The sequence below is a fragment of the Branchiostoma belcheri genome, unplaced genomic scaffold (assembly GCF_001625305.1).
Source record: "Branchiostoma belcheri isolate BF01 breed outbred unplaced genomic scaffold, Haploidv18h27 scaffold185, whole genome shotgun sequence".
NCBI classification, from domain to species: domain Eukaryota; kingdom Metazoa; phylum Chordata; class Leptocardii; order Amphioxiformes; family Branchiostomatidae; genus Branchiostoma; species Branchiostoma belcheri.
Genome location: NW_017803324.1, coordinates 161,721 through 188,518, shown reverse-complemented (window position 1 = coordinate 188,518; position 26,798 = coordinate 161,721). Strand labels below are relative to the sequence as shown.

General features: G+C 40.6%; 1 protein-coding gene across 9 annotated transcripts in view; it reads right to left on the bottom strand.

Annotated features, from left to right (window-relative positions):
• Positions 1-26,798, bottom strand: part of LOC109467627 (sodium channel protein type 4 subunit alpha B-like) — a 68,190-nt gene that overhangs the window by 31,920 nt on the left and 9,472 nt on the right. For 6 of the 9 annotated variants that reach the window (XM_019765652.1, XM_019765654.1, XM_019765650.1 and 3 more), the window contains exons 2-4: positions 2,212-2,338; positions 497-648; positions 47-229 (exon numbers count right to left, since the gene is read on the bottom strand). In XM_019765652.1, the coding sequence (XP_019621211.1) occupies positions 47-229; positions 497-586 (273 nt within the window). In that variant the 5' untranslated portion in view covers positions 587-648; positions 2,212-2,338. Of the gene's footprint in view, positions 1-46; positions 230-496; positions 649-2,207; positions 2,339-13,023; positions 13,198-26,798 lie in introns of those variants that run through there. The other 3 variants (XM_019765656.1, XM_019765651.1, XM_019765655.1) reach the window with 3 other exon arrangements.

Here is a 26,798-nt window from a genome sequence, read left to right as displayed (position 1 = left end):
ATGTCAACACGAGACAAAGACTTCAACATTGTTTCTGTCACCTCACCTCTTTATCTGCATAATAGGGGTCAATGTCCTCCAACGGTCGACCCACGTAGTCATCAGGAAACTCGCCCAGGTAGTCTGGTAGGACAGACCCCACAGACAGTTTCGGATCAGGGTCCTCAATCTCATGTTCTTCAACCTCATCTTCGTCTATTTCTCCTTCCTTGATCTTCCGAAGACGCTCCTAAAAGAAAGAAAGAAAGAAAGAAAGAAAGAAAGAAAGAAAGAAAGAAAGAAAGAAAGAAAGAAAGAAAGAAAGAAAGAAAGAAAGAAAGAAAGAAAGAAAAAAAGAAAGAAAGAAAGAAAGATAAAGAAAGAAAGAATGAATGAATAAATGAATGAATGGAAGAAACAGAAAGAAAGAAAGGACTGTTATATTTTCTCCACCACCAAAAATTTTTTCAGCAAACTGAGAAATGGAAACATTCTACATAGTCCACATTTGGCGTACCTTCTTTTCGGCTATCAGCCGCTGTATCTCCTTTACTGAATCGTTGGTCAGAGGACGAAAGTTTCGGTTTGGCGTTATCTCCTTTTCCATATTTCAACATGTACATTCGAGAATTCTTCTTTGGAGACATAAAAATGCTGCCAGATGGGAACCTACAGAGGAGAAAACCGTTTTGATTAGTCATAGCATCGACAACATTCAAAATGATACCTGCTACTGAGCTCGAGTTTCTCATGTTTTATACACAGTGGGGAGAGAAATATAGGGTTGCCTTGGTGAAAACTGATGTTTCCCCCGGAAAATTCAGATGTTGTTTAGGATTTGTTTGTTTCTGTGTACGTCTCCGGATATTTGTGGTCAACAGAAATTTGTGGCCAACAGCCTGAAGTCTGGGTGGTTTGAGATGATGTTCCATGTGTAAGTAGACCATAGAAAGACGAAACACATAGTTTTCTTAGAGCTAAATGATGGGGAAATGCTACATGTAAATAACACTGGCCTTTGTCCTAGATATGTTATGATCTTTGTAGTAGCTTTTGAAATCAGGAAGAAGTGCTAGCAATAAGCAAAAGAAGATCTGATTTACATAGTTAATGAGAAAATGCCATATTTGTTTAGTGGTACATGCTGGCAATTTCTTACCTGTGACACGTGTAAATAAACATCGCCACGCAAGAAAAATTGAAAAAGCCTCTTCGGAGGCAGACGGACATGGGGGCATTTTGGTGGGGGGTTAATCTTGATCGGGGGTAAAATTTAGAAAACTTAATTCTTGCACTGAGGTGAATTTTGGAATATTTTTCACGGAAAAGGGATCGGGAATGGGTTATGTAGTTGCGTGAGTTTTCGTACTCATACCTGCCGAGTGCTAAGACGAGAAAGTTGTATGTTTAATTGTTGACTTTGAACTTTCCAAAGCAGGGCCCATTAGGTATTTGCATCTGTACCGTAAGGTTTGCCTCTGTAGTAATTACCTGCGCCAAAAAGGGTTATTCTGTGTGTGTGTGTGTGTGTGTGTGTGTGTGTGTGTGTGTGTGTCTGTGTGTGTGTGTGTGTGTGTGTGTGTGTGTGTGTGTGTGTCTGTGTATGTGTGTGTGTGTGTCTCCGTCTGTCAACACGATAACTCGAGAAGGCGTAGGTGCATGGTCTTGTTGATATTTGCTAGATACCCTTGATGAGACCTGAATGATGAGAGTTTGGCCTACCAGGCGGCTTGTAATAGTACAGCAGAGGAACTCCAGGTTTCATCTCGTGACTGGGCACACTACGGGCACGAATGTTAAGCGGTTAATAGCTACTGCGCTCAGAAAAGAAAGTGACGTAAGTTTGCGCCCTTAGCAGCTTTGCATAGATAATAACGAAATTCTGCAAATCTGTTGCGTTCCATAATAGGTCTATGCAAACTTGTGAAATGTGGCAATTAGAGGAAATCGGCAAATGTTGATTATGTAATTACAGACCTAATTTGCACGATAAATGAGAAAATGCTATAATTCTATAGTAGTAACTGCCAGCAATTTCACTCTTGGGGTACATGGAAGGTCAACACCATTAGATATAAATTAGTCATATCAGGACGTTATTTACATAGTCATGAGGAAATGTAAGAATGAGGATCTCATTTGTGTACTACATGTAGTATTCGATGAGTCTGGGGAACATAGAACACAATCTTAGATTAACATCATTTGGCGGGACTTTGAAGACATACTCACGACCCATAGAAGTGTGTGGACGAGGTGGTTGGAGTGTGGATCTTAATATTATTCCCTCACTGTGTCAGCAACCTGCTAACTTACACGGACACAGAGGCATCATCTAGCCAACCAGCGAGATTACTACCTGCAGAAAATCAGGAGTAAAAATAGAAAGGAAGCCAAGTCAAGAGAGAGATATATACAAGATATATATACGATTTCAGTCCATCTTTACAAGAAAAATATTGGACCTTTACAGAAAATGTGGACCAAAAAGTGGACCTTTACATAAAAAGTGGACCAAAAAGTGGACCTTTGAGCCATGTTACACTTGCCACAAACAAAAGGCTAGCTCGAGCCAGGTAGACTGTGAGTACCGGACGGACACTGACTTCTAACATTGACAGCTACTTCTAGACAAAACTACTCCTGAACCGGCGATTGTGATCGACACTTACGATATAGTAGCAGACACAGACTCATGGCTCAAGCAAGACGTAGCAAGCAGTGAAAACATTTCCTAACGACAACATTTCCCACAACCTGGCCCAGGAGGTGATGTGTTTCAGGCCAGCAGGGATGATTTAATAGTTGCTCACAGGTCATACCAGACCTAGGCACAGACGGTGACACACACATTAGGGGCTGTGCTAGCAACCTCCAACCACAAGTTAATTCGTTGGTTGGCGTCACCATGTAAAATGTTTTTCTTCTTCTTTTTTGTTTTCCATGTTCCTTATTGGTAGCGTATTATAATTGGAGTTGGATGCATTTATACAAAGTCTATATATTTTGTTCTATCAAGGAGGTCCTACTTTTTTAGTCCTAGTTTACGGTTAAACCCCTCCGATAACTCTTGCCGTTTTTGACTTGGGCTGTTTTGAAAAAAGAAATGTTTACTGGTGCAAAAAAATGTTTACTTGTGCCTCTGTATAATACTAGTAGGTCAAAAATAAAAATACACACGCGAGCAGCCCCCGCCACGCGTACATGGCAAGTCAATCCCATGGTTGGCGTTGTAACCATCGAATTGACTTGTTTGTGCCAGGAGCTCCCTTCATAGAGCTCTGTGGATGGTTGATGGTTGGTGTGACAAACTAAATAACTACATTAAGCTCTGTGAAGTGAGCTATGTGTACGGAGATCTGTAAGGGAGCTCTGATTGTTGGCGTCACCAGCTAAGTAGCTCCATAGTGCTCTGTGAAGGAAGCTCGTGAGCGGAGCTGTGTTGTTCAAGGTTGCGCCTTCCGGACACAGGAGACATGACTTTGACGCAGCAAATGTCCGTCCAAGTTCCCATCTTTCAAAAACAAAATGTGCCTAGACACTCACAGGGCCATTTCGATTTCAAGATGACAGATCTGATGATGTCTGTAAATAGAGGGCCGAGAGATTAGGGAAGTTAATATATACTAAAGGGTTAATGCCCCGACCCGAGATGTATATGGTGAGATAATCCCTGGTAGGGTGCAATAACCACCGACTAAACCACCGAGTGAAACGAGGATAAGGCGCCACTGACTTAAAATCCACAGAGCTCAGTACAAAATTGAACCTGTGACGCCATTCATCGAATTGACATGCTTTGAACGCAGAGCTCAAAGCAGTCTAAGCAAAAATCAACCATGACGCCAACCAACGAATTGACTTGTTTTGTCGCAGAGCTCTGCAGAGGTATCATATATATCAATGAGGGCTGTACGAGCATCCTTGGAGATTCCAACACTCCTGGCATCCATTGGGATACTAGTGTAGCTGCAACACTCAGACCCACATAGGGCAAGCAGAGAGAGATGCCCACAGGATTCACCTAGTCAAGAACCCACTAGAAATGGTAATGTCTTGAAACTAGTTTCAGTTAACTAACCCAGAATAATTAAAAAAGACCACAGTAGTCTCGGGTTCATGTGGCATGGTTCTAGTTGACGTTAGCCCGGCACCCAAATAAAACACAAAACATAAAAGAAAAGTGTACATTTGCACAAAAGTTGATGAACGGCCATCAAGAAAGGTCGTACATGTATAGACTACACATGACCGTTATACAGAAGTGAACAGTCTTATTTACTTATTTAACCAGAGAACTTATCGCCCTGGAGGACGGTTTCAATGCACCCTGGGGGGCAATCCCCAAACACAATAAAATAATAACAATACAACTTAAAGTAATCACTGAACTATCTTATGTACAATCAAGGGGCAAATTAAAATAAGGTAACTTAATGGTAAGCATGGACTTAAGTAACGGAAGAATAAGCGGTCCAACATAGGCATACATCAAATAATATCAGATCAAGCATACAAAAGTCAAATAAATAATAAGTGAGAGATGAATTTGCATATCAATGTACAATTGGCAAGCAGGCATAATGAACAATATACAAGAATATCCTTAGTAAAATAACATCAAGCAGATACAATCTGCCTTCGTTTAACAGACACCTTAGGAGATATTGTCGTTAGTTGTAAATGTGAATATCATCTGGGGAAGGTATGTGATTGCGGAACTCTAGTTAAAACATGTAACGTCACTGTTTCATCTTCATAATCCATCGTGTGAAAACAAATCATTTAGAAACAGCATTACAAAACTTAGGATTAGTGCCCATTCTTTGCAAATTGAAAAAGGTCGCCACTGTAACACACCAGCCAATGAGAGACTGTGTCCCACGTGTCATAAAGGCGTTGAAAACGAATTACATTTTATAATAGATTGCCAACCTATGATGAAAACCGACGAAAATTGTTACAACATATTACATGTAAGACCAATATAACACTACCCCATACAAAGACAGAGATATTCTATGTGTTACTATCATGCCCTGTCAACATTTCCACTTATGTACTCCAATTTGTACACAATTCAATGACAAAACGAGAAAACGTAATTAATTCCTTACACAATTTATTACTACATAGTATTAATAGAGTTAGATTAGTATAATTAGTGTCTCTCTTTTGCTACTCCGTGAAGGAGGTCAGGACCTCCGGACGGAGTGTTGTGATCGACTGATTTTTCATGTTCGCAGTCAAAACACTGGGTTCTCTTTGTGCAATCGGCACGCGATTTTATACGCCGTCTGCGGGCATGCCCGTGTTGATGCACGAATGTGTATTTTTGCCGTTGCTGCTTTCGCGGTCAATGTAATATTGCAGACGCACCCCTACAATTGCGAGGCGAATTGGAATGGTCCAGAAAAACGCGTTGTTTGGAATAGCAGTGGGGGGGGGGTGGAACTTCATGCAGATACGGGGTGGTTTTTATAAGTGGTTCCAGATGTTTTTGCCCATGGTTAAGAGATGTGCAAGTTTTTTGGAAGATGTTCGCAGCCAAAACGCATTCTTCCGTACGTCGCATTTCTGTGTAATTTCGCATGTGGTGTGGCATTATGTCCGGGATGATGCACGTCTTTTTATTTTTACCGTAGCTGTTTTGATATTGAAGTAAATGCATATTTTAGAAACATCCCTACTTTTACAATCCTGTGGAATAGGCCGTAGGTTTAGGCAGTTGTCTGGTAGCAGAGGTACTATAAGCAGATATGCTGGTTATCTGGCCGGCGGTAGTAACAATCGCGGTGCTTACCGCAACTGTTGCTGGAATTTGTCCTGTTCCAGGCGCGCTTAATTAGGTACAGGCACGGTAAGACGGTGGGGCTATCTTTGTTACTAGACACGACCATGATAGTCCGATCTTTATGTGAATGCAATGATTGTGTGTGTGTAATTAAAATGAACTTCGAACTTGAAGCACAGTATCTTTACACGCCCTGGGAGCAGTAATGGATTTAGCTCTTTGTATGTTTTATGCTTGTGACGCGCCCTCATTGTATTAACCGTTGCCTAATTATAATGTCTGCACAGTAGGTCTGGCGTTGACGCTTGGGATTTTGTTGAAATATATAAAACTTCACGGAGGATTGTCACCTATGGCTTCTTGTTATACATTGTTTATGAAGCAGACCAGATTCCTATTACAGTTAGTAGAACTGTTAGATATTCTCAACACCACCATATATGTATGTTAACACCACAAACTATGTATGTATATTTTGCCATACGTTGTACCCGCTACATCTGTTGCGCAATAAAGTTCTTCTTCTTTTGTAATTCATAATGGCGCTCTGTATCCCAGGATCGGCCTGTACGCATGTCTTACATGTCTCCATTACTAGACATGGTGGATAAATGACTTATCTTTGTACGATGGAAATGCTATGTACATGTATATGGCATATATATGCCATATACATATATATGGGTGATATGTAGAGTTATCATTAGTTATCATCATTAGTTGTAAATAATGCAAATCATTTGCATTGTTATTGTCAAAATAGTGATACCCTTGCGTTGAATATTTGGTCTGTCATACCTGGTTATGTTTTTGATTGGGCACATCATTAGATATTAGTTATACAAATATACAAACTATATGCCAATTATACAAACATTGTTTACATAATTGGCCTATAAATGTTATAATTTCCATGTGTTGGGTGATTACAGTTTAAAAGTTATGACATATTATCAGTCATATACATAATGAGGTATCAATGGATATACCAAGATTCGCATCACGAAAGTCAGAACCTGCCTGCCTGAACATCATTGGATAATTAGTCAGAAAAAAGAAACTGTCAAGCATTTGAATAATTTTGGCCTATAAGAAAGCTTGGTTAGGCCAGGTCAGTCAGTTCAGCTGTTAAAAAAATTAGGAGTTTTAGATCGAGAACTGGCTGGATACAGGTTTGGAAGACTCAGGTTTGGTGGAACTTGCCATTTTTGCGATGTTTCCTTTATGTATGTGCCCGCGCCTCGTCATTCCAACTTTCTCCAAGCTGAAACTCCCATATCTGTATCTGTATCGGTATAGCCGGTATAACCGCCCTTGGGCGTAACACACCAGCTAGCTATATTACACCGAACGGCTTGTTACACTCAATCTTTGCACATTTGATTGCAGGAGTTGTTTAAAGCTTTCTAGTGATGATGCCCCAACTGTGCTTGGAGTTCCAGTCTACGATAGTTCTGGGGAAATACGAGTTTTTGAATACCTCAATTCTTGGTTGATAACTCTGATATTTGAAGGCATGACTGTTTCTTGTTCTTTTCTGGGCTGGTATCAGATACTAAGTGGTTGGTACGTCCATCAGTTTATTAGTCATTTTGTACATCATGTACAGTCTGGACATTCTACGTCTGTCTTCCAGCGACCCCCAATGTAGGTTTCTTTTCATTTCCGTTACACTAGCGCGCCTTTGATAGTTGTTCGTGCAGAATCTTGCAGCTTGGTTCTGTACCCTTTCCAGTTTATCTTTGTCTTTCTTTGTATATGGATCCCATACTGTCGCGGCACACATGCCTCTGACATGCCTGACATCAGGAGTGTTGATGGAGAAAGTCAATACGTCCTCTATCATGTCACATCTAATCGATTTGTGTTGTGGAACGCATTGCTATAGAAGTCGGTGTGAATGGACTGTGTGTCGGAATAAATAACGCATACAAGCCGCGTGTAACGGTAATTGAATTACACAAAACTGTGTAGTGCAAAGGGCAAACGTGTCTAGTATTGATTGCCTGACGCCGCGGGTGGAATACTCGCACGAAGCAGGAAAATGGAAAATGCACAACCTACAGCGCTAACAGACTAACCTTTCTGTAACAGAGCACTAGTGGATCTGTTCATGACCGATATAGAAAACTACCTGTGCACGAGAGATTATGTAAATATTGTACAAAGAATGCAGTGGAAAATGAAATACATTTTGTTAGCCAGTGTCCTCACTATGAGACCGAAAGAAACAGATTATTTCAGACAGTTACAACAATTTCTCCATCCTTTCGTCATTTAGAAGATCACCAAAAAACTGCATTTCTACTAAGCTCACAAAACCCACTAATTATGCAGAATGTGGGACTATTCATTATCCACTGCCTTCAAAGAAGAAGTCGAACCCCATAATAGCTAGCGTAGTAGTAGAAGTAGAAGTTGTTTTTTTTTCCCAGACAGTTATAATCTGTCTCCTGCTACTGTATTGCAATGAGTATTATACTTGATTGTAAAAGTAATTAGCCTTCGGGCATGATTTTGCAAATAAAGTTTCTATAATTATCTTCAAGAGGAGGCCGTCTTCGGGCCGTAGTACAACATGTCTTCCCATAGTACAACAGGAAGCCGGTAACGTTCCATCAGTCATTCCCACAGAGATGATTGTTGCCGGAAATAGTATTTGGTTACAGAATATTCGAGGGCCTTCCCGTCATACATCTGCTTAAAAGATGGAATATTTACTCAGCTCGACCGATTGAAATTCATGATAGGAATTCCATATCTAAATGGCCAGAATGCACAGGGGAACATGAGCAGGCTAACAACGTCAATTCCAATGCCGAGTCCATGCGTTCAGAGCCGGAGCATGATTCCAATTCATTGTGTTTAATTATTGTTTCATGCCAAACGATATTTTCATGTTATGTTATGTTTACATACAGATCTATAATAGATGAGTTCATGACACCCCATGAGACTTGAATAAAAACAATTTGTCAGCAGTTTTAGGTTTTTTAGTTAACTGCATCAGGCAAAGACCCTGTGACATAGTTTTCACAAATTTTGACTACCCGACATCCACAGAAATAGTCCAGTCCAACAAGTTCAATCATCGGTTTCCATCAGTTCTCAGCGTACCTGCATGGTTTTACATCAGCCTACATACAGACCACAACATGTTTATTCGACATATTGGTCGACTATCATAACACTGTGGCGTCTGTGTGGTGTAGTGGATAGAGCGTCCGACTGTCAAGCAAGAAGACCCAGGTTCAATCCCCAGGGTTGGACCCAGACATGTCCGGACATGCACCCAGACGTTGTGCCCTTGGGAAAGGCACTTAACATGCATCCCCCCTCAGTTAGAGGGATCCTGGGCCTTACTATGGCTTGGGTTGGCGTTAGGAAGAGCATCGAGTCGTAAAAATACTTAAGAAAATACTCGCACTTGGTGCAAGCACGTCTAACCCCCTGTTGGGGAAAAATGACGTTAAATTCGGTTTTTAAAAAAATCATAACACTAGTAAGTAAACTTTTTTCAGTTAAATACCAAACGCCTCAAAATCCTAAATATAAAACACAATAAGAGTAACAATAATACTTCTATATTTGTATAAACCTCTGTTGTGATATTGAAACATGGCTATTTATTTATAAACAAGACTGACAATTTATCTGATATCTTTTTCTCGAAACTCTACCAAGGGTCTCCTGTCTTTTAAAAGTATTTTGCTGTCCAAAATGTGTAATTACAAAACTAAGAATTTTCCCGATCTTTAAATCCTTCATTAAGCATGTTCTTTCATGAATTTGGATAATTTATCGCGACAAGGGAAACCCGCCCTCCTGGAATTATCATTTTCTCATTTCCCGATTGTTTTCCTCTCATAGGTATTATTGGGGACATTTACATTCGACTTTTATATAACGCAGAAAGAGAGCGCCTTCCTTTAAGTTACACATTGAATGTGTGTGGCCCCAATATCACTTCTGTCAATGCAGAGTCTACATGTCTTTGTTTATATGCAGCTTATTGTGTATCATGTATCAATGTTTGTATATCTGAAACTTAATTATATTAAGAGACAATCTGTTTGTGATATGTGATCGACTCGATTCCTAAACAGTTGCGTATCAATACTTTTAGTTCATCATAGTCATCATCATCCTGGTTCAGCCCCGTGGGGGACATGATGTTGATCAGATGTTGATACCACGTGTTACAACGATTTGGAACAAGCTTGATGCAGATACTAGAGGGTTAGGAACCAGGGCTTCAATCCTAACTGATGTGGTTGCCTTTAAAAGGAAACTCTCCTCATTTATGTACAACAGACTTTGCCAAACCTACAGTTTAGAGCAACCCTGTACGTGGCAGTTATCTTGTGGTTGCGCTACTTGTCTGGCCACAAGACCGCGCTAACTGTGACATCACTGCTGGCTATATAACTGTCGTTATTTGTTGTCTCAAATCAATAACTCTCACAATGTTAATAAGTTGACTTGCCTTGTAGTTCTAAGTTTATTCATTTGTTTCTCAAATTGTATTATGTGATTTGATTACTTATTGTATTGTTTTGTCATTTTATTGGTATGGCGGCTTTGAAAAGGTGTTTCATGTCAGAAACACCTGTTTCGCCATGCCATCCACAGTGCATATTGTACGTGGTAAAACTTAATAAATAAATAGATAAATGTTGATAGGTAAGACTGAACTTTGTTATTGTTTGACAGTGAAGCGCGGATCATGCTGCTACAGTTTCCTGTGGACGGCACTCCCAGCTGAAATGACCTTCAGTGAACAGGAGGTTGAGTAAAATTCCGTCCCAATCAATACATTCCAATGTAAAGGCACGGACACATCCTGGACGACATCCAACCCGCTGTAGGAAACGTTTGGTCTGTCCCTTTCCTATAGCGAGAAAAATCTTCCCCATGTGATACTTGAGGAATCTTAACTCCCTATTTACATATGATTTTTGTCTATTAGGTCGATGATTCTGCTTATTGCAGCCAGACGTATGTGCTCATATACCCCCCCCCTCCAAAAAAAACTCATACACTGTCCAGTCAACGTATATTTGTGACTTGCTAACTGAATTGGATGCAGGCGTTTGGAGTTAATTCTCATAATTTCAATACATTTGTACATTAAAGACGACTGATTCCTGAAATATCCTGGCTCATTAAATCCTTGTGCAGTCTCAGACGTAATGTTGTTTACAATTAGGATACATTCGAATTACAACCACAAATTTTGTTTCTAGAACAGACTTCTTGCCAGACGTGTCCTTCTCATACGGTTTGGCCCTATCCATCAGTCTCTAACACAGCCTGCACGCCTTGGCGCTGCCCTGTCTTCCCAGCTGCCTCTGTACATTAGACTATCGCGATCATTGCCAATATGCCGGGTGAACATGGCATGTCCATTGCAACAGTCTAAGTGATTAGACTTCCTGGGAAAGTCATGTTCAAACAAAATGATAGCTGACAATGAAATGCTTGGCTTGCACGCTCTTGCTACTTGCTACGGAATGGATGCTAATTTTTAGTGGCTCAGGAAAAATATTCTTCTGGAAGAATTCTGTACCGATAGACGCAGGCTAAGCGAAGGGCGGGAAATAGGGCACAGTTTCACGGCATTCATTAACGAGAAATGGCGGGCGGTGTAGGAAGCCCGCATGCTTCATCACCAGGGCACACATTTGGGACTTTGTACCGGTCCTCTCTAATCCTCCATAACTGGTTCTGTCTGCAGGAAACTGGAGAGATACGTTTGACCTCAGGCTAGTTGTAGCTATCAATTCTAAGATTTGTATTAGTTACAGTTCCACACACATGGTATTCAGAGCAAAATAACGTCAAGTCCAAACACATTCAAACCGGATTCCTGTGTTGAAGACGCAATAATTTTACTACCCTAAATACACAATACTCTGGTTATTTTACTTCATATCAGGTACTTTGGTAATCTACTGTACATGTGCAATTGAAGGGTAGGTAATTTGAATTAAAATAACAATACCTGAATATTCCCTTATCTTATTATCTTATTGAATTTATTTCCATTTGAAAGAAATCCAATGCCACCAGCCTTCGAATTTTAAGAGATTGCAGTTATCAGAAACATTCAAACGGGGATACTCCTCATGGGAGTATACAGAGTTATACACAATTGAAAAATTGACAGTTGGTCGGTGTCTACACGAACGTTACTATGTGAAGTTGTGGTTGTGACTATCACTCTAACTGTGCATGAAGAAATCTTAGACGTTTAGTCATGGACATCTACTCTGCATCATTAGTCTGTGACAAGAGATAGTCACAGGCAAATAAGTATTTTGAACTTTGAAGACTTTGCTGTTGCTTCATTCTGTAGGCGATGTTTCACACTGTAAGAGCAGACCTGGTACTGCCTGAATGCTGATTTTGTCCAGTCGTGCACATACCGACACGCAAAGTGTCGTTATAATAACCCAAGAATCATCCTGCGACCTACCCTGATCACGTCAGGCGTATGGTATGTATTTGCTCGGAGCAAAAATATGGTCGGTATTCGAAACCTCAGGCAGAAACCCCCCTCCCCAGTGTTTGATACATGGGCAGATGAATTGGCGGTAGCAGGTGCTGACGGTAGAAGTGCACAAGAGTCACCAACTCTATACACGGGTTTGGGAAAATATGGAGCTCAACAAACGACAACATCAACGACTTGATGTTTGACTCTTGGACAAACAAGTTTCAATTCCAATAAGCTCCTGTCAGCCAAATATTACGATCAATACACTATCACCACTATCAACGATATATCACAATGGAGAAGTAATGGGGTACATATAATTAGCTAAATGCAACATGGCCGTTCGAAAGGGGTGGAGGTCAGGAAATTTTCCAAGGCACACTGTTCTCAAAATGGTGGACAAAACCTGTTGGCAGTCTAGCCGTGTTATTTAGGAAAGCCATTGGTATGCATACATATAAGCAGACAGTGCCATATGGTCCCGCTTTGAAGCTAATCGTATCCAGGACCCATCGACCTGTTACTGTGACATAGACAACGTCGTCCCTCCCTTTCTTACTGATACCGAGAGTCGATGTTATATTCATAAAAAATAGGAAAACACATGTATTTTATCAGTGATCTGTCTTAACTACGTCTTTATAACAGTAAAATCAACGCTTCGTGTGATTCAAACCCCGCAGTGCGAAGAACGCCCTTACTAATTAGGAAATGGCCACTTGATGGAACGCCATGAACATAAACAACTTACCCATGTCCAAGTTACAGCCTTGTCTGCTGCACTGCCCAGCCTACCAATAGGAAGAGGAATGCTAGCTAAGGTCACGCGGGTCCCTGGCAACCAGAATGCTGGGCAGTAACAAAGCCGTTTGCAATACACGATCTGCTGAAAATAGACCTTCCTTGTCACACTGATGTAATATTACCAGACGGTCAAAATTGCTTGCATTGGGAGCGAACCCTGCAGACTCCCCCCATCCCAGTCACTTTGAAAATAGACTGCCCTTTGACCATGCCAGCTCATGTTCGCCACCGGGACGGTGGACCTCGAATGATTTGCTGATCAAATCACGCACCATGGTCACTAGACCACATTGTCTCCAGCCTATATAAATGCTCCTTTTGAGTGCGCCACTATACGAGCTTAAGTTAACTAACAGTTCTGTATCTGTATCGGTATAGCCGGTATAACCGCCCTTCGGCGTAACACACTAGCTTATACGTGTAAAATCAAGATGTCTTTCCAAAACCATATTATTGAAAACAAAAACTGTCCGGTATTGGCGGAAAAAAGTTTCCGAACTTAAGCTTGAAGACTGTGAGGCCGGAAACCTCGTCAAGCAGCTCAAATGTTAACTTTTTGACGTGTAGAAATTATTATATATGCGCTATGAACTGATGTCACCTTTCATCTAGCTAACAACTGTGACCCAGCGAGACCGATAAACTTTATTAAGGCCACAGCAAGTAAATTTTATGGATGTCATCCATAAAATTTACTTGCAGAGTCCAAATCTAATGCGAGCGGGCGAAAAAAAACAAGGCGGTACGAAAAAAAACATGGTTCCTACATTTTAAAATTTTGACTCAATCATTGTACAAATGTTTTTTCCAGTGGCACGTACATGTATACACAGCCAGCATCACATATCACTGCATCAAAGTAAGAAATAAAACATTAAATCAGAGCCTTTTCTTGTCTCCCCTCTTCATAGTTATATGCCATCCACCTTCTGGTATGGCAACAGACCTCTTTGCCCATTTTCGGCATGTTGACCACTGTCAGAAGGCAACAAAATGTCTTGTTTTTTTCCCCCCAAATCAGGCGAAAATTAATGCGCGCTGATGTCATCCATAAAAATTACGTTCTGTGGCCTAATCTAGATAACTACTGGGGACCACTTCTAACATTCACGTATCTAGCTGTATTATTTGTAAAAACTGTGAACCAGTTTTCTCATCTAGCATGCAATTCTGAAGCATCGAGATTAATAACGTTCATTAATCTAGCTAACTAATGTGAACCAATGGAACTTCAAACATTCACTATCTATCTAACAACTGTGGACCAGCGACATTGATAACGTTTACTAACGTTTACTAATAATAGTGGTAGTTTATAGTATTATTGTATTGTATAGATTCCTAGCACTTTGCATTAGAATATAGCGTACCAGTATGAAATACTCATGTTTTACATACTGGATATCCTCTTGTGTATTTAGCCCATCTGGGCAAGAACATGAAATAAAGATTCATATCATATCACTAATCTAGCTAACAATTGTGAACCAGTCTTACTAGTAATGTGCACTGATCCATCTAACTACCGTACCACTTTGAACCAGTGAGGCTACTTACGTTCAGTAACCTGGATAACAGCTGTGAGCCGGCCAGGCTAATATTAAAATCCAGGTAACAAGTGTAGACTAGTGAGGTTGCTAACCCATCTAACCCATCTATCAGCGTTTGATACACGGGAATACTAGAAGCTGTAATCATCGAATATTTGTTTGAAGTAGTAGCCACACCGACTTAATTTTATGGATGACGTCCGCGCGCGCATTGATTTTCGCCTGTTCTCGTCCTCCGAGGCTCTGGCCTGGCTCTAGGCCTGGGTAGTCCATGGTAGTTAGCGACAATATGAAGCCGGTGGTAACTCTGGTAATTTTGTTGTATTATTTTGTTAGTTTCCGTTGTTATATTTTGTAAGTTTTAACTGGACTCCAGGAATAATAGTGGAAATTGTATTCACTAATGGAGATCCGAATAAACCAAACTATTTTCAGAGGATGTAATCCATAGAATTAAGTAGATGTGGCCTTACACAATACAAATGGGAAAGAATATAAAGAATGGGTCAGAAACTGTCAGAAAGGACCATCCAGGGTGTTGGGCTGTCGACACACAGACTACAATATCTATGAGCACAATGAAGGATACGATCAATTAACCATGGTTCTTTCTAAATTACACCATCGGGATTGATGTTATTGTAGAAAGTCAGTACAGACAATGGAAACGTATTGATGTTCAAGGACATAAAATAAAGCATTGGCAACAACATTTCTATCTGTAAGCCTAACAAGCATAGCTGACACCATTACGTCTTGATGCGGGGGGGGGGGAGCTGGCCCTTGCCTGTAACAACAAAACCAATTATGATTCACAAACCAGGGAATACTGACCCCAATGCCTATCTGATCTTTCACTCGATCTTCCACCTGTTTGTTCCAGCATCTATCAATTTTAGGCCTTGTTCATATGAAACCGCCAGAACCGCGATTCGGGTAACTCGCATACCTGACATCTGGTCCACGTGACATACATTCCTTTCAAACCGTGCCCGATCACGATTCTCCGAAACTGCATTCACTGTTGTTTGATGAAAACAGAAGGTAGCGTGTTATTAATGTCAAAGGTCAACGACCTACTTGCTGGTGCCCTCCTCCCAGCGTATCTCGGCCGAATGCCGATGTGGTCCCGCCAGAGGCGGTGAAGCTCGTCCTAGAACGGACACATTTTTGATAATTACTGCTCTTTAAGTTGCTGCCACGTAAAATTTGGTATTACATATGAATAAAGAAATATCACCCCGTAATCCATGACCAGTTGAAGTCACATTGAAATCACATTGCGTTCAGACGCAAATCGCGATGCGGGAAAACCGATTCGAAACCACCTCTAGAAGTGGTTTGGGATCGAAGCGCTTTCAATGTGATTTGGAGCGCTCAGATTGGGCCACTTGAAACCGGCTTCGAGGGAAACCACATGTAAAGCGCCTTCACTGACTTCATATGAACATGGCCACGTAAGAATGCCAGAACAAATATTTTCAATGATCATTATGATGGGTTTGAAATATTGCAGCTAATTGATATCATAATTTCAGTTAAAATCTATAAACGGATATAAAATCTGTTGGGAAAAGAGACGGTATGTCATTAATCATTGTTAACAAGAAGGTCGTATATTCCATGCCAAACACTACAATTATGGCAATTGGCAATGAAAAACATAAGGGGAAACTTCGAAGGGGATTGCGCGGAAACGTATTGAACAAAAACTACCATCACGAATACCACCTTCCTTTAGGCCACACCGACTTAATTTTATGGATGACATCCTCTGAAGACCCCCAAACTAGTGTGCGCGGGCGAAAAAAAGAAAAATCCGACCAAAAATAAAAATGCTACTAAACCACAGTAATACAAAGCCGGTATTGTGAATTTGGCGCATTACATAGCGACATATACGACAAGCCGGCACATGCTGGCTTTTTAATCTCGCGAGAGCGCGAGACTAGGCCCGAGACTTGCATCGGTCTGTCGGACCAAGAGTCTCGTAACCCACATAGGAAGATTAAGGCCGCACAACACAGTATTCATGGGCGAACCCCGTAGTCAAAAGTAGTCCGGGCACAAAGTAGTGCTACACAACACTAGGGAAGGGTGCAGAGATTGTTCTGTGCATGGCATCGAGACGGAACCTGTGGTAAATGTTAGAGGAATACGTCAGTTTTGAGACTGTAAAAGTTGGATTATGGTGCGTGTTTAGTCGGAGTAGATTTGCGCTTGGATACTTGTCCCGCCTAGTACTGTGCGTCGGCTGCAGTTCCATGACCTCCGCAGTGGCGCTAATAAAAGAGGGCGCGAGAAGAGAACTAGCCGGCAAATTTAAGCTCATTTTCACATATTTTGTACACTATACCCTGAAATTAAACATATGAAAATTCTGAACCTTGCTTGTGCACCCTAGTATGATTTTCCGTGAGTCGAAGTGAGTCACTTTGGGGTCCTTAACTATAGAAATCCCCATAGGGCTAATACTGTGTTGTGCCGCCTTAAGGAAGCGGTGCACATACAGTTGGAGGATGCCAAGCTAAACCGGACAGAAGGTTGGGAGCTCCCCAAGACTTACTTACCCTTACTTCGGAGGGAGGCGGCGGGGGGTGGGACCCGACAGACCGATGCAAGTCTCGGGCCTAGTCTCGCGCTCTCGCGAGATTAGGCCACTCCGTGAACAAGATGGACTGATAGCCATCGAAAATTTGGAGGTTAGTATCCTTATCCTTCCAAAGTTGTCACTGATGAAAGAATTCACTAGGAACTGAACTTTATTGCATATTCACGCCCTACATGGGCCAAATGCACTTTAAGTTAAATAACTTAGGTACAAGAGTAGAATAAGCAATTGTTACATTGGTGTGCTACGTCTCTATCTACAGGATCTAACTACAGGATCTATACTCTCTTTTTGAAACATGTATGAGCAAATTTACACAGTTTTTCATTTACATCATAATAATGCAACCGTTTTACTGACCGCCGCAGTGGGAGATATCTTTTCGAGGAAGGGTACCATTTCCGGCAATGTTTGTGTGGTCAAACATATGGCTTACATTGGGTTTGACGGATTTCGTTGATTCTCTGTATATATTTAGTTATTGGGGTCAGGATGATGCGGATTGTTTAAGTTACATTTCATCTGTATATTCCTGTGTCGCAATAAAATAATTGGACACCCCCCTGTAGCAGGTGGTGTGACCGTCTAATGTGGATGAAAGTGTATGTGGTAATCTGTCGCGGTTATACTATTTATTTTCAAAATGGGGGTGTCTGGCCGCAATAAAACCTTGGTTTTCATAGTGCGCAGTCATGGGAAGGGGTCACTGACCTGTTTGTTACGCATGCGCGTGTCATATAAGATGGTGACTAGGAATGTTTGGAATCGTTTGGAAACTGACTTTGGTTTTGATGTTGAATTTGATGACATCAACAATAAAGGTAATAACGTTATCTTGACATTTCTGTCAATGTGATGTTTTAATCTGTGAACTCTAACGATTCAGTGGGGTCGTGTGGCGTAGCGGCAGAGTGCGCGACTCGGAACCTAGAGGTCCCGGGTTCGAGTCCTGACATGCCACCGATCTTGCGCCCTTGAGAAAGGCACTTTACACGACTTTCCTCACTTAACACTTAACAGGGAAAATGAGTACTGTCCTGTCATGTATTTGTCCCCTTTGTTGGTGGCGGCATTATATAAGTTGAAAAACTTGAGTGTGCCGCCACCACGTCTCGTGATTACATGTTGGAATTAAAAAAAAACGATTCGGCTGGTGTATATATTTCCAGATGACGGTGTTTTTAACGTGTTGTCATGTTTCCAGTTGGCGGTGGGACTCGGACGGTCCTGCTGGTATAACTGTCCAGCTGGCGTTAGCGTTGCCGTTCTGATAGTTGGTGTTTTATTGCAACAATTGGTCATTATGCCAATCACTGTGCCGTTCGCATAACCTTATTTTAATTGTATCTATATTTTGTTCGGTATTGAACTTTGCAGAACATTACAGCCTTTTCAAACCACAACAGGCCGGTTTTAGGAAGAAATTTAGAACAGCTGATAACCTATTTGTATTGTCCACATTATTATTAGTTAGTAAATATCTAAGCAGAAATTCACAACTCTATGCTTGCTTTGTAGATTTTAGCAAAGCATTTGATTCTGTTTGGCGAAAAGGTCTGCTACTAAAATTAAATAATCTTGGAATAGGAGGCAAATTCTTACTTACTATAAAAGACATGTATTCCAAAACAACTAATTGTGTTAAAACTAGCCACGGTCTTACCGAAACGTTCATAACTAACTGTGGGGTTCGACAAGGCTGTAACTTGAGTCCAACTTTGTTTAATTTATTTATAAGTGATTTGACGGAGGAGTTTGATAACCATTTGTGTGATCCTCCTAGCTTACACAACATGAAAGTGTCATGCTTGTTATATGCAGACGATCTAGTTCTTTTCTCAGAATCACAACAAGGTCTGCAAACCTCTTTAAGTAGATTAGAAGAGTATTGTAAATTATGGCAACTGAACGTAAATCTCAAGAAAACTAAGGTTATTGTCTTCACTAAAGGAGGTCGATTACCGAAAAATTGTCACTTCCTCTTTAATAATAATGTAGTCGAAATTGTAAATAACTATTGTTATCTGGGTATTGTTGTAAATTCAGCTGGCACTTTCAAAGCAAACAACAAATACTTACACAGCAAAGGCCTGAGAGCCCTCTTTGGAATTCATCAATCCATTTATCAAGCCGATGCTTCAATTTCTGTAAAGAACAAACTCTTTGATGCTTGCGTAAAACCGATTTTATTGTATGGGTCTGAAATATGGGGATCCTTCAAAAGTCCGAAATCATTCCCAATTGAAGCCGTGCACCTAAAATTCTGCAAACAGTCTTTAAATGTGCCCAAATCTTCTTGTAACCTTGCTGTGATGGCTGAATTAGGGAGATATCCCATGAGGTTAGAAGCGTCACTCAACTCCATTAAACACTACCTCAGAATACGCCAGAACGTGCCAGCTGACAGTCTCTCTGCAGACGCCCTTTTGTGCCAATTTGATTTAGATGCGGTAGGTGCCAAATGCTGGGCTGCTGGTGTTCGTAAGACACTAGAGGAAAGCGGTTTTGCCTATGTTTGGCATTCGTCCTTGTCTTCTACCTTCAATTTGCCCCAAATTATATCTTCCATCAACCAACGTCTTAAGGACATGTATCTCCAATCTTTTATATCAGAAATGCGGAACAACAACAAATTACGGACATACAGATTATTAAAATACTTACCACGAGGAAATTACCTGAAATTACAAACATTCGACACAGAACAGTCTTCACAAAACTCCGGATAAGTTCACACAAACTCCACATAGAAAAAGGCAGACACAACCGCATTCCTCTAGAGCAAAGGATTTGCCAATTTTGCGATTTAAATAAGATTGAGGATGAGTATCATTTCGTAGTCAATTGTACGTTATATAGTAATGAGAGAGATTCCCTATATTCTTATATAATAGATAAGTTCCCCAGCTTTGCACATTTAAATGAATCAGAAAAATTCCTATTTCTTATGAAACTTGACAAACCATGTATCACTAATTCTATATGCTCGTACATCTATAACTGTGTCAAGAAGCGAGAAGAAGTCGAACAATGTAAATAGTAGATCACATTAGTATGTATAGTTTAAGTATCATTGCTGTATCCATGTCTTTGTCTATCCATGACCTGTACTTAGCTTGTTAGAGCACAAACGTACAATAAAGGTCTTTCATTCATTCATTCATTGAAATGATTGGACAGACATGTGCAGCAGACGGTGTGATCGTCTATTGTCAGTTGTATGCGGTTATAAGGCTGTTTCAAAATGGGAGTGAGTAGATCCCGATAGAATAATGATTTCGGTTGCATTTTCTGTTATAAGGTGGCTGATTATTTGGTTCCAAAAGAAACATAGTATTTTGGGCATTTTGCAGCATTTTCATTTAATTCGACACACCCGTTCTGTGTGTGGGGTGGCGCGTTTATAGTCACCACCTTGTATTCACTTATAGCATCCTGTACAGGCCTCCGGGCGGGTGGGAGTTTTGATACTGCGTTTTGTAGAATTTTTAACGCGTTCTTTGCTGGCCATCCTACAACCAGCCGCCAGAGAAGGTTTCCACCCGGAGGACAGAAGGCTAGTGTTAGGAGTGGGATTAATAAAGGGTTAATGCCCCGCCCCGATGTGTATATGGTGTATATGGTGAGATAATCCCTGGTCAGGTGCAATAACCACCGAATAAACCACCAAGTGAGCGTACCAGGGATTATATCACCATTATTGTTATGCGGGTCAATGTACACACACACGTACAAAACTATACTGCTCACAGTGGTAATAATGTCCTTGCCTATGATGGAAGGTGTTAGTAAATAGAATATTAAACTCGTAAAGTATGTTAGATTTCAGATATGCCATCATTATGAAGTTGACTATGGTACTCATATCCCGAGGAAGAATCGGTTTCCAAACCCAATGTGTTTCCCTCTCGAGATTTCCAATTGTAAATGCTTACGTGAGAGATTGACACGTATTAAACTAGCCAGAACCCGTTTCCCGTCGTGCCTTTGATCAGAAATGTCTTTGTTTTGAAGCCTTCATGTAGGGCGTGTCGGCGTGTCGGGCTCCACACAACTGACGCCACGTACATACGAAATTTGACTAAAACTATCACATACCCTCGCGAACAATTTTCCTCTTCAGGCCAAACTGACTTCATTTTATGGATGACAGCTACGTGGACATCAAATTTCAGAGAAAAAAGGATGAAAGTACAGCATGCTCCCTTAAAGTAACGGCTAAGGTCAATGCTTGCAAAATACAGCTTTGTTACATATTATTACCTTTGCCAAGAAGGTTATTTTTTTGATAGCGTGTCTATAAATACGATAACACGAAAAGGCTTACATGGATTTTCTTAATATTTAGCATGTTGGTAGCTCCTTATAAGTCCTTGACATGATTTTGGGCTCCTAACGGCTTGTTATTGTACCGCAGCGGAACAACCAGTTGCGATCTCGTGTTCTGGACATGCTGCAGTCACAAGTTTGGGTGGTAGATAGCTCCTGCGTTTATGAAGAAGTGGTGTAATTGGGCGCCCTAGCACCAAGTCAAGAAATAAGCTAGTAAGACAGGTATGCACGTGTAAGCGATGCTGCTGGCAAAGATCAGCCCGCACGCCTCCCCCCCACAAGTTAATGTGCGAATCACTGTGTAATTACTAACCCCTTCACCAAATACACTGTAACAGGCACCTCTAACAATTGAACGGCGGCGAACACGTTAATTGACATCCGAATTGATAAGGAAAATATAAAAGTTGTGACGCAGGTCATGAGATCGCTGAAGTCTAGTCAGTAAAGTAATAACTGAAATATGACCCACTGAATGTAAACTTCTGGAGTTAGGTTCATTATGAATTCTCACCAAAATAAGCTCATTAGTTATGAAATTCCAAATCCCCCGGTAACTTATTTATCCTATCATGCATGTTACTGTTGGCATGTTCTAAGGAATCTATCTCCTAAAAGAACAAGAACTATAAAGGCAATGACTTTACAATAGACAGTAGTTCTAAAATCATCCCAGGGTAAAATATGTCTTTCCTAATTTGACTCCAATGCAAAATGGACCATTCTAAAAGTACTTCCAACGAATGAAAAATGACTTTTCTATATTTGACCCCTCATGCAAACATGGATTCTTCCAGTGACACCACCTGGCGGCCCACTCTAAAATTACCTCTCTCCATACATCGACTATTTCAAAGGTCCATGACGTAACATTGGGACAATGTAGAAATCATATTTTCCTGTAATTTTTTTACATAGTAAGTTGAGTTAATCCTATAACATTCCATAACAATGTTCAGTTTTGCAGCATGATAATATTGCAGCATGCAGTTTTGCAGCATGAAAATACTCACTTGATGATGACTACATCTACCACCCCCCACCCCACACCTACGAATGGACAGAATGTTGTTAATCGTTGTCGTCACGATTATTTTTTTAAGCTGCGGATGTTATCCAGCTTGTTTGCATAGATCTAGAACACCAGAAATATAAAATCATGATGATAATATGCCACGAATAGTGAAACTTGGTCTGTTTGCATATGCACTCCTGTACCAAATTTTAGGTCAGTAGGGCGTCGACATAATAACATGTATTGTAATGGTACGTACTGCATTTGGCCCATAACCTACAGTCCCGGGTTCAAATCCACCTGCATGTCCCAAAGCTGTGCCCCTGGGAAAGTCACTCCACACTATTTTCCTTACAGGAAGTAGATGACATAATATTATAAATCAAAAGGACAAAACAGGTTCTAACAGGACCGCCCAGGACAGGACAGCCCATACATACATCGTTGAGAAAAGATAAATGGCTTCCATTTAAATCTTCAAGCACGCGACTTTGTGAATATTCACCTATAAAGGGAGTATTTATAGGAGCTGTATGAGCACATAACGATATCAACAAGTAATAATCTTAGTCATGCCTTGTTTTACCAACCCTAACTTTTGTGTGAAAAGCATTAGAAGTCATAAAAGTAACGTGAATCTGCTTGAAAAAGGATTACTTAATAATTAATAACAATGAATTGACCCTCCTGCATTATGTATACAAGTCAGTTGGATAACTTCAGCCAGGGTACTGAAACATATGAACGTCACTTTTAACAATTTTTACGATGAGTTGTTAGATACCCGTAAACTCAGTCATTAAAATGTGCCGTATATAGCCACTGTATGGACACCTTACAGTTGGCTACACTGTTCCAACGAAACCATGTCGGTATCTGTATCTGTATAGCCGGTATAACCGCCTTTAACACACCAGCTTCGCAGGCACGCGGCGCGGTGGCAGCTGGCTATATTACACCGATCGACTTGTTACACCTAACCCTTAAACTTCTAGCTCTAGACATTGTTTAAAGCTATCTATTGACAATGCCCCCACTGTACTTGGTGACAGAGAGTTCCACTCAGCAATAGTTCTAGGAAAGAATGAATTCTTGAACACCTCAATCCTTGGTTGATAACTCTGGTACATGAAAGCATGGCTATTTCTTGTTCTCTTCTGGGCTGGTATGTCACAGCTATATGAGGTTGTGAACACTTTTCTTTAAAAAATGCACATTTCCAAACTTTGATCCCTACAAGATGTATCTAGGGCAGGGCCCTAAAGGTCACAATGACTCGGTTTGACAAGCGTCCTTTTCTGGCCAAGGACACGTGAAAGGTTATCGTGCTCAGGCTAATGTAAAACTACGACTTTCTAAAACATGACCGACGTGTTCAACCTATGTATAAGTACGTAACACCAGGCAAGATGGAACCGAGCTCCACGACCTCATACCTTCGCCTAATTATGTTAACCTTTACGACTGAAGAGATATAAATATTCATCATTGATTATGTAAATAACATCCTTATTTGCATATTCCTCACAAGGATCTTAACAAATACGGCCATTATATTCCTAACAAGGATCTTAACAAGGAGGACCATTATAATAATTTATCATCAATTATGCACATGATGTATTGATGTGCATAAGTTATATTTACTATGTTCACTTCCACTTACCTTTCAAATGCTGCATGTATGAAATTCACGCCTTTAACCATAATAATAGGATTTTCTCATTGATTACGAAAATGAGGTCTTCATTTGCGTAGTTTACATCTGTCGATGTTCTTGTCATTCCAAGAATATGAACCTCCTTGGTTACCCCCAATTCCATAGTCCTAGCATGGAAGGCATTATATTTATAGAATTTCATTATTAAATGTGCAAATTAGACTCTGATTGGTATAACTGTCATCTAATTATGTAATCATCAGTTAAGCTTCCTAAGAGATGATAACTGAGCTCTCATGAACAAAATACGTATCTGGGCCCCTGATGGCTGTTCTTAATTCAACCCTCGCCTCCTCAGTTGGTGTAAGGCGTCCCACGGTGCCAATTTACTGATTTTTCAGGTCCTTTCGGAAAAATGCCATAACTCAGCCGTAGCTGGTCAGAAATGGTTCAAACTTGGGGGAAAGGCAAAATACAACTTGTTGAGTGTTGAAATATTACTTTCATGTTGTTATATTTCTTATATTTGCATATTTCTATGTCTGATATGATGCATAATTCTTAGACAGAAAACGTAAATCGAGGAACTATAGCCAACATCATAGACAGATGCTTTTTGGAGGGTACATTCTTACATCTGTCACCATTTAGAAACTGTTTTGATATATTTGAAACATTATTCCTGCTTTTTATGAAATATGTTTTTGTCCATTTCAATGCCATAATTTTAGGGTAACCCTAACTTCCTTGCCCTATATCAAAAGACAGTTCATGATAAGCAAAAGGATCTAAACAGGTTTGGGTAGTTCAGGACATTACCAATCATTCTACTTTGAATCTGACATTCCCTGGGCATGGCTATAGTTCCTCAAAATGCTTCAAAGTTAAGATTATGAATCTCTACCTTCTTAGCAAATTCTAGCTGTCAATCACGCCAGTAGGCCAATTAGTCGTGTATTTAGCACCTCTATGAGACGTAATTATCTGTAATTTACCCTTGCCACAAGACAAAAGGTTGGCAGTCTTTTGTTATGCGCAGTAATTGTTCACTACAGCTCGGCCCAGCTTTCCTTTTTTTCAATATAGGTCTTGAAAGAAAATGTTTTACAGACAGTAACAAATTGACAACAATTGAATGAAAGGTTTATACGGCTCATAGCCTGGGTGCCAGACTGTTACCAGGGCTGCTATGTAGGCTACCTTCTCAATCCAGGGGACAGCATTTCCCTTCCGAAAGTTTTTTCACAGGGTCTATCCAAGGAGGTTAAATATAACCTCCTTAGTCTAACCAAACTCAATGGTCTCTTGGTATATCATATCTCCTTTGTCTAACCGAGTCTAATAACAGGGCCTAGCATGTGTATTGAGGCTGGGAACTGTCTGGCATATAGTCTGAACGGGTCAATACTGGGTGAATTTGCAGAGATTAGCTTTATCGGAAATAGTTGGGGCTATTAAACCTTTTCCAAGATGTTCCAAACAATTTCTAATAAGGTACTGCCCACACCCTAATGTTTTAGATACTAAACTGGCACAGCCGAACACTATAGCCGACCTTGCTCCCGACTCTTAACCAAGGAGGTTATAATCACCATCATGATGGTTGGGTGAGCTCGGGAGGCCATGTTTATCTGTTAGTGTTACAGGGAATCACTGTGGCCCACTCTCCTTGTCAGTTATCCCCATTTTTTTATGGGTTCTAATATTTGTGGCCCTTCCTAAAGGGGCCCCTTGTAGGTCATGCTGGAGGTAACTTACATATATCTTCAGGTTGTTTGGGGGCAAGATTTAAATCAGAATAAATGTGTTGTAACTTACAGCAAGAGCTTCAAATAGAACTTGTTGATCATTGCTTACAGTTGTTTTGTCTGTGTTACTAGCATTTATGCAAGCCTGACATCCGTTCTGCTCTTGATCAGCCAATTGAGAACAAAAGAGAGGGGTACCAATTAACTCCACTGGATGGAATTAGCGCGCAAATCAAATGCAAAACGGCAGGCGGGGCAGAGACACTGGGTTATCACTCAAACTGTTGCATATTTACAAGTTTCAAGACTGCATTTGGCTCATTATAATATTCAAGTAGGTCATTATAATATTAAATGAGATCTTTGCTGTGGTCAACCGTGGGACGCCTTACACCAACTGAGTCATTAGATCCTAGCATAGATAGAAAGATAAACTCTTAAGAGTTCAGAAATAAAACTAAAACAACAAATATATGACATATAACGTTAGAAACATGTTTTATGGTGTACATGTGCTATCAGCCTTCTACATTAACTGGAAGTGGGTCAGGGGAAACCATTATTAAACAGCCCTCGTCTATCCTTCAATGGACCATCAACTTCAATTGAAAATAGCCCCTTGGGTATCTGTATGTCACGGAACGTGTAAGCTTCTGAACCGTACCAAATAGGGTCCTGTAGACCTATAGTGGCCTGCATCACAAATGGCATAAATCTTACACAGGGGGCAAAAGGCACAACTGGACTAATGACACGTAAAATCAGGATGATTGAAGACATGCAGGCAATGATACACGTAAAATGTC